Source organism: Oreochromis aureus, linkage group 3 (genome assembly GCF_013358895.1).
Source record: "Oreochromis aureus strain Israel breed Guangdong linkage group 3, ZZ_aureus, whole genome shotgun sequence".
NCBI lineage: Eukaryota > Metazoa > Chordata > Actinopteri > Cichliformes > Cichlidae > Oreochromis > Oreochromis aureus.
In genome coordinates this window covers 49,770,463-49,780,145 of record NC_052944.1, presented here as the reverse complement: position 1 = coordinate 49,780,145, position 9,683 = coordinate 49,770,463, and the positions used below count along the sequence as shown (strand labels likewise).

At 38.7% G+C, this 9,683-nt stretch overlaps 1 protein-coding gene across 1 annotated transcript; it reads left to right on the top strand.

Annotated features, from left to right (window-relative positions):
• The first annotated feature begins 476 nt into the window (after positions 1–476).
• LOC116312531 (ladderlectin-like) lies at positions 477–2,805 on the top strand. Its single transcript, XM_031729977.2, has 5 exons — positions 477–758; positions 1,410–1,519; positions 1,613–1,741; positions 2,189–2,297; positions 2,443–2,805. The coding sequence occupies exons 1-5, from the start codon at positions 698–700 to the stop codon at positions 2,508–2,510; spliced, it is 477 nt and encodes a 158-aa protein (XP_031585837.2). The 5' UTR covers positions 477–697; the 3' UTR covers positions 2,511–2,805.
• Positions 2,806–9,683: the final 6,878 nt, after the last annotated feature.

Sequence of the window (9,683 nt, the reverse complement as noted above, 5' to 3'; positions counted from 1 at the left end):
GCAAGTTCATTTACACATAAGGAGCAACAGACATCTTTCTGTCCCTCACCTCTGTCTCCCTTGGTTTTTCGAGAAAAGGCTTTTGTAAAAACTCCCATATTGCGGTGAATGTAGTAGATTCATTTCTTTCTTTCATGACAATGGGAGACACAAAGAGTAACAATGGTGGTGTCAGGTGCTGGCAACACATTCTTGGCTTTTTTAACCACGAGTAATATTTTATAATATAATTTTAGAATGCTAAACACTGACAATAACACTAGTTTCAATGTATATTAATCTTCCTGAACACAGCATCTCACTTAACACACAGGCTTTGTCAATTGTCCAGTAGTTTTATATCTTTGTTGAGCTTCAGTCAATATGTGATTTTAAGTCAGTAGTTATTATTTTGGTTTTGGTTGGGAAAGAAAGAAGTGTGATGAAGGTTTAGCAAATGATGTACGTGTCAGTTTTTTTCAGTGTTAGTTCCGGGTTATGCAAATATGTAAATATAAACGGTATATAAACGCTGGTCTTAGAGAAGTTCAGCACCTCCACACTGGACAGTTGAAGCTACCAGCGGATACTGAAAAGAAAAAGGAGAAGATATTCTTCAAAAGTTTTGTGACAAACTCTCAGATTATCTTGTGTCCTTTCTTTAATGAACTGTTAGACATTTTATATTTTCTGTTTCAACAAAGATACTAACATCACCATGAAGCTGGTGACTGTGTCTGCACTTCTCTGTGCAATGATGGCTCTAACCATGGCTGTTGGTGAGTATTGAAGCATAATGTTGAGTGTGTATATATATATTTGTTTGTAATTAGTTATATAAGTGAATAGTAGAATCTGCAACTTGTAGTACAAAAGATGTATTCAAGTGTCTTGCTGTTATAAAATCTATACTTAAATCACAAGTAGACCATGCTTTTGTGATCCAGGTCCTTCATTGTTGGAACAAATGCAATAAGGCTTGCAGAATCACTTCCTAAAACAGATTTTCAAAGACTTGTCTCTGACTGATTTTACAGTTATTATTGACAGTTTGTGTTTTGAATTTTGCTTCATTTTTCCTTTCTTGCTACCTACCTCTGTTTAACCACTGTTTGACTTCCTGTTTTATTTCACATTCCTTTCTGCTTTCGGTTGTTTGTTAAAGCACTTTGTAAGTGCTGCAAAGCTTACAGTTACATAGAACTATAATTCCATGTATGCACAAATACATGTCTAAGAAATAAGAATTCCCTTCACTTTGTCAACTGACCTACACATTTGTACACATACCTGCACCTGAACACTGTGAGTCACTTAACAAATGTTTCACTGTCTGCCTACATGACTTGTCAGTGATTGTTTATATCATGATCATAAAATACAAAAGGTGTCAACCAGAGACACATATACAACTATTCATTTGCTCCCAGCCAAGAGTCACCTGGTCAAGAGGTCCAATGGTTGTCCTCTTGGTTGGACTCGCATCAGTGAACGCTGCTTTCTCTTTGTTCCAACCGCCATGAGTTGGGCTAGAGCTGAGGTGAGTTTCTTTTTCTTTTCTGATTAAACCACATCCTTTTAACTGTTGCTAATTACTTTTAAAGCTTCTGCTCTCTGTCACTCTCCACTGAAGAGAAATTGCTTGTCCATGGGGGCAAACCTTGCATCAGTGCACAGCAGCAGTGAGAACCGGATGATTCAGAGTCTGACTGCCCATCATGGCTACCCCGAAACTTGGGTTGGAGGAACTGATGCACCCGAGGTATTTTGTTTATTATTGCACAGTATTTGTCAGATGTCTAATACATTCAGTCAGAACCACTATAGTCAAAATAGTTTTTTTTTTTCAATTTCCACCTGCAGTAATTTATATCTAATGATATGGCTATGAACATACCTGGTCTTTTCTGTACACATGTTGGAAGCCTAAAGCAGGGAAAGGAGCTAGAAGACAAAACACAACAGGCATAAATGATATGTCAAAAATATATGAACGGCAGACCTGGGGTGTAAATGGATTTAAATGTGGGTTGCAGACAATAGAGAAACTACTAGTAGGCTAAAGGATCTTAAAGAGCATGCCCAATGTGAGGATTTCCAGTTTTTACATAGAAAGTTGTGTGCTTAAAGTCAGATGATCTGCTAGGACTGTGGCTATGCTTAACATTTTGGCCGCCCTGAACTAATGTGATCAATTTCTCTCTTCTAGGAAGGTATTTGGTTGTGGAATGATGGGACAAGTTTTCACTATTCACCCTGGTGCCCAGGAGAGCCCAATAATGATCGCAATCAGCATTGTATTCAAATGAATCATGGAGGTAATTTAGAACACAATAACTAGCATGATTAATGTGTTTGAAAGGTTTAAGTGATCTACGATACAAGCCATAAAGGTTGGTTAACTAGAGTTTAGGTTTCTGACTTGTTTAACATTTTACTGATTTCCACTTGTGAAACTTTCAGATTCCAAGTGCTGGGATGATATGGGGTGTGATCGTCATCTGCCATCTGTCTGCACCAAGAAAGTCTAATGTTTCTTGGACTGACACTGATGTATGAAATTCCCATAAAACACACGCTGATGTACGATGGTGTTTGTGTTTCGCTAGCTCTTACTTTATTTTGCAGCATTATATTTTTCCTCTCTATAGCACCCAAACAAAATGAACAATCAACACAAGTTGGGCTGTCATTAAGGCCTTGTGACTTTAGTGGGAGCAGACTTGTTACCAAAGGATTGATTTTATATTTTTCTTCTGCAGAGAAAACTGTTCTCTTCTTTCTTTAACATTAAAGCTTCAAACAAGCATTAAAGCTTCAAACAAGCATATCTCTGTTATGTCTTTTGATTTGAGGTGTACATACATATTTACCAGGTACATATATTAATATTTGTCTACTCTTTTATACATGCATTAGTTCAGTTACCAACTTTTTAAAAACTCATAACACATTCAGCAAACCTGGGGAAATGTGCTAAGATTTGTTATACAAGTTTGCATTACCCATTTATCCTGCAAGCTTGTAGGTTTGTATATGTGCTGCCAGATTAAGTGATGTGATGACAATTGAATCTATTTTTATTATGCGATTTCCTGTCAACAATATTCCTACTACAGCAGTCCTGTCTATTTGTGAGTCTTTCTATATAGCTAAAAAATGAAAAGAAATTTGTATACACAGTTCAATAAAGAGCATTACAATACAACGAAGTTTGTCTGTAGCTTACTGTGTGTGTGTGCCCATCTCTGAGAGCAGAGAAATCATAAATTGAAAGCCAATATCCATCATAGTGAGGATAATAAACGACGACAAAAATCTGACAACTTTAGGCAAACTTTGGAGTGTAAATAACAGTATTTAAAGAGGCAAAGAGAGGAGATATCAAGTGTACCTGGGGGGACCTGAGTGGAGTCGACACCAGAAAACTGGAAGAAAGTAGACCAACACCTACACCACCACCTGGCGGGCACTGTTGGGAGGCAAGTTACAGGGAGGAGTGCCCAGAGAGGGCAACTCAGTTAAATACACAAAACACTTCTGTGATTAACAAGTTAAAACATGTAATCAGGCTAAAATACAATTAAACAAGCCTAAGCAAGACAAAAGCAGAGGAGACCTAGAGTATATTAAAAAGCAGGAAAAAATATATCCTGGGTCCACTCTACTAAATTACAGACCCCATACTCAGCCTGTTCTCACTCCCGAGGCGTAATATAGTGACGATTTATCAAGTCCTGAGGAACGCGAAAGATGACCTTCTGCGTTCTTATGCTACGCGCCGGGTTATGGATGAAATCCAGTAGAATGACACTCCTGCTGTAATAAACGTACCAGCCATGTATTCCAGCCCTAACCCTAACCTTATCCCTAACGCTAACCAGCACTTTAATGACGTTAGATAGTGTTTTCCAAAGCGATTTAAGTAAAACGAATGTACGTGTGTAGATTCATTCCAAACGGTTCTCATGTTTCCTCATTTTTCCGATCTCGTAATATAGAGACGTGACTGCTACCCTCACAGGCAAGGAGTGACTGACTGAATTCAGGCCATTCAACAGCAGAGAAGCTGGAGGCGGTGAGGACAGAGCTAAAGAGTTGAATGTGTTTTTCAGCAGATTTGACAGTGCAGTAAATGCTAACCACCTTACTGACTTACATGTAGTCAGCCTAGAATTCACAGCCACACCACTCCCTCCATCTCCACATTGCACCATTGCATCTCTGTAAAGTCACCCCTCCCCCACCTATCACTTTTACTCATGACCAGATTCAAAGACAAATGAGAAGACTCCACTCAGGCAAGTCTGACGAACCAGACAGGGTGAGTCCCTGTGTCCTTAAGGCCTGTGCCCGCCAGCTTTTCATAAACTGTCCAGTGTGAGTCTGCAGATGGTCCACGTGCTGTGGAAGACTTCATGCCTCGTTCCTGTACCAAAGATACCACGTCCCAGTGGCCCCATGATTACAGGTCTGTGGCACTGACTCCCCACATCATGAAGACCCTGGAAAGACTCCTGGGTCTTCATGATGTGGGAAGACTCCTCCTTGACCAGCTACAACATATTGTCAAGCCAAATCAGGATCCTCTTCAGTTCACTTACCAGCCCCGCCTCAGAGCTGAGGATGCCATCATCTACCTGCTCAGTCGTATCTACGCCCCTCTGGACCAGCCGGCGAGCACTGTGAGGGTCATGTTTTTTGTTGTTTTTTTTACTTTTTCCAGTGCATTCAACACCATCAGTTTATATTTCAAATATCATAAAATATCAGCAAAATTATTGTATCTCTACAGGTTAAAAATGTAATAAGCTTTCTGCCTGCAGAGAGTGGATAGTCAAATAAACTGAATCATCATAAACACATTATTTTATATGTATTACTTTATTTTTTAATACTTATTACTTTATTGTTATAACACTATGAATAAATAATAAGGGAAGGATTCTGGATCAGCACCATGATGCAAACTTGTGGCCATAGTATATACAGTAATCTGGAGAAGGTATTAAATGTCACTGTATGTGTATGTGTATTTGTGTGAATGCGTGTTTTATGTGTATAGATTTTTTTAATTTTTATTCATGATATAACATTGTCCAGACATCCCCTGTAAGAACAAAATCATTTCTGTGGGAATTTCCATTTAAATTATGTCCAAGTTTTGTCTGCATAAATTTAAAGCATGAAAGACACTCCTTAACTTCCATAAAATCATAATCCCGTGCACATCTGACATTTTAACCAATCAGATCACAGATCGAGGAAACGAAACTGATGTCATTTCTGAAAGCAGACTGGGCAGACTGCATTCACTCATGGAGTAAGAGGCACAAACACACCTGAAAGTGGCTTCATAGAAGAAGAGGACACGCGTCACTCAGCCTCTCACTCAGCTGTTCACAGTCGGCAGTTCTGCTTTGATGTGTAACCGATATGTCAACTGAATAACCGGGAACTTTGAGTGCAGAAAGAAGCACACGAAGAAGACTGGAGTCTCTGAATCTTTCTCTTTGAGACTCTGGACCTGCTCTCCTCTGTTATATATACATAATGAGGGTTTCATGGAGTCTTTTCTCTCTCTGTGGGATTTGATCATCTGCTTGAATTTCTCTAAAGGTAAATACATGTTTAATTTTCACTCCATTTGACCGTTTGTAAATAATTTAGCCCCTTAAATGCTAATGCTGCTGCTTGATCATATAGCACAACATGTAAACAAAATGAGGAAGCACATGCTCTGACACATTTGTGACATTGCAAACAGTGTTTTTAACAGCTTTATGAGCAGAAATGCAACACACCCGGGTCCTTCCTGAAGCTAGTTATCAGTTGGCACATTGATCTCACTACAGTCAACATTTAAGAGTTGTTTTACTCAAACTGCTAATATTTCATCGCCTCATACCAACCAAACAAGCTAAATAAGAGCAGATTTCTATTCTTTAACATTTCATCACAAGTGTCGCAAAAGATTTCTTTTACTTTATTTTCAGCAGCTGTTTTCACTTTTTACTCACCCAGTTTTCTGGATTTACATGATTTCATCCAACTGTTGAAACTTTTGCAGAGAAACTGAACACAGTAAGATCATATATAATCTCCCTGAAATTGTTTAAACAGGCTTTCTGTTGACAATTTTACTGAACCTTTTATTTATTTAACTATATGTTTATGATTTTTTTCTTTTTACTTGGTTGTGACTTACTGTGTCTTTTTACATCATTATGTCTTTCTTGGCTATTATAGGACTTATTTTTCTTGTTTATTTTACTCATTTTGGTGTACATCTCTGAAAGGCTTAAGAAATGAACCTTACTTACATTTAAAGTTCCCTCATTTATAGCAGGCTTCTGTGTCTGATGGAATTTAAAGACTTATATGATATTTTTTAAAAATGTGATGGAAGAGGACAAAAGCAAATTTAAACTGAAGCAAGAATTGTATTGAGCTGCAGTTGGTACAGGATAAACAGTGTAAGCGTCGTTATTTTCTTTACTGTTTGGCTCATGAAGAAGTAAAGGTGGTCTATGACATTTAAATGACAGCAGATTAAATGTGGAAAAACAGGAAGTCTTCAGATAAGACTTTCATTTCATAGCCAGCTGTTTGTGCATGTCCAGTAAATATGTATGAACCCTGAACTATCAGGTATACATATAGTTTAGTTCTGTAGGACTACAATTACCTTCATTATCATTCTTCAATTTTCTTTTTGGGGGGCTTGTCATGGTAAAGCACAAGGCAGCTGCACTTTAACTTTATTTGCACGTCTTCCAATGAAATTCCATTAAATGAACAGTAGATGTCAGTAAACACTGACTGTTCACATCATTCAAAGTTTGTGTCTGAAGAGCACATCCAGTGATTTTACCTCGTGTGATATTTCAGACTTTTATTTCTTACAAATCAATAACATTTTTTACTAACTAATCTTTAAATTATGAGGGTAACTATGGCAACATTCAGCAGTTTTTCCATGTGAGTAATCCTCCTTCCCAGCAGCTCCTTAAAAGTCCACCCTCACCGTGAGCATATTTGGTGTATTCATTGTAATGTCATGTCATAAAAAACACCAAAATACATTATCTTAGTGTCTCTAGTAATGAACAACTAATTAATGCATAAGCACATTTTATGCAAAGCTTGTATTTTAATCTTTCCACATATAAAATCATTTGTTCATTTATCCTTTAATTTTCTTGATGTTTTTGACCCTTTAAAGGACTAAATGTGAGCGGTGAAACTGACTGCTTGAGAAAAGCAGTACCAGAATCTGGACACTAGATGTCACAGCTATTTACACCACTGGTTACATACTGGTCTGAGCATGCCCACGTTCTTTTCAGCATCTCTACTCTTGCATGTGTAGTAGTCCACACATTTGTTAGGGTATATATATTTTAAGCGATGTGAAGAACTGTGTGGAACCATATAATCATCTGGAACAACATGAATATATGGTCCACCAACAGGATACTGGGTGACACACAGAGAGCCACAACAACAAAACCTGAGCTGAACCTGACTGTGTTAATGCTGATGAAGCTGTGAACCAGGATCCGGTCCAGCCGGCAGGACATGACTCACAGGAAGCTCACAAACTGCTCACACAGAGGAAAAAAGCACACTGGGGATCATATTCACTGTGACCCTCCATGTTCAGGCTCCACGTTCAGGCTCCACGTTCCTCTAAATCCTCATTTAACACCACACTGAGTCACGCCATCTCAGGCACCGCAGCGACACCTACCGGCTTTACAAACTGCATGGATTAAATGTGCATGTTTGATTACCACGGCTTCATTGCTTTCATTATTGTGTTCGGTGTTATTTGTCACCATGGTGATATCAATTTCCAAGACTGTAATTGTTACAGTCGGTGCGGTTTCACCTTACTTACCTGGTCACTCCTCAGGTGGAGAGGGTGAGTGGAACTCTTTTTTTTTTTTTGTCGTGTCATCCTGTTCTCGTCACCATCTCATAACTGACTGATCAGAGAAGTGCTTGCTTTAATAAAGTCAGCATCCATCAAAGGCTTTGAATGGAATATATTGGAGGAAGCTGTTGCTACAAAAACCTTCTTTTTAAAAAGACAAATCAGAGCAAGGTTGGCTTAAAGGGGGAGGAGCCAGAACAGCTTGTTACAAGCAGAGGTTAAACTGAGCGATCCTGTTCCATGTAAAAGATTATACTGTACATGTGTTCATAACCAGAGCATATTTGAATACTAAGGCTACGTTCACACTGCAGGTCTTAATGCTCAATTCCAGTTTTTTGATCAAATCCGATTTTTTTTGTCTGCTTGTTCACACTACAAATAAAATGCGACAGCAAACGCGCTCTAGTGTGAACGCTCAAAGCGGCCCGCATGCGCAAAAGAAGATGTCACACACAACGCGCTCTGTTTAGACCCAAAGCAAACAATATTGTTTGACTGATGGCCCTTAATATAAAGACTTCGGACTTTATGTTTCCCAATTTTTGCTTTAAGTTATTTTGTTATTTACATAATAATGTAGATAACCTAATAATTATCCTTATTGCTGTTTTAGAGAGGCGGTGCTTCAAACGATAGTTGCAGATTTCTGTCAGAATCTGCAGATTATACAGTACAAATAACATGTTCACGTTGTTTTCCCAACAGTTTCACTGACATCTACACTGGATGGCCAGGAAGCGTTCGCGATGTCTCCTCCAGCGCTGATAATTGGCGTCTGTCTTGTGTCAGTGATGTAAAAGACGGATTTAATGCGACACGACCGCTCAAACAGCAGTCGCTTTCTAAAACATCAGATATGTATCGGATTCAGTACCACATACGAAATTGACCCAGATCGGATTTGAAAATATCGGATTTGTGCTGTTCACACTGTCATACCATGATCAGATATGGGTCGCATAGGGTCAAAAAAATCGGATTTGATGCGCTTTCGCTTGCAGTGTGAACGTAGCCTAACAGTAAGCTATCAGGGCTTTCCCTTTCAGTTGTGATATTAGGACACATGTTTCATTTCACTTAGTGTCCCAGCTGTACGTACTTACTGTACTCTCACTGATGTTATGGGGAATTTATGGACACTGGGCCTGTACCAGTGTCCATAGTCATTCTGAATGTGAAGCTGCTCTAGTCGAGTCCTAGAATAAACATGGAAATATGGTGTTTTATTAGAGCACTATGAAAAAACAGACTATAAGTGTGAATGAATTACTTGGTGTGCTCCAGCTGTATTCTGAAGCAATATCCAAAAGTTGGTGAGATTTTGTTTTTTTACTAACACCATGATGTTAACATCCCCAAAGCTAACATGCTAACCTCGCCAGCAGCAAGACAGTGACCTAATGAAAGTCCCTGAAAGACGTCATTTTTTTCCCCTTATAATATGATTATCTCACTGTCGGCCAGTGTTGGGTAAGTTACTTTAAATTAGTAACTTTGTTACATTACTAGTTACTTCTCTAAAAAAGTAACTCAGTTACTTCAAGTTACTCGTTACTTTCAAAGTAACTAGTTACTAGGGAAAGTAACTTTGGTTTTACTCAGAATTCTCTTGTTAATGTGTTGCTTCCGTAACTGGATACCCAGCAAGATTGCCAGTCTTCTAGCTTGCTTACTTGCCACAAGTGCACTGTGCCACCTACCAACAGAAAGGAAAAAAATAATGTGCACATTTCCACGAGAGAAATCCCACGCCTGGACCGTC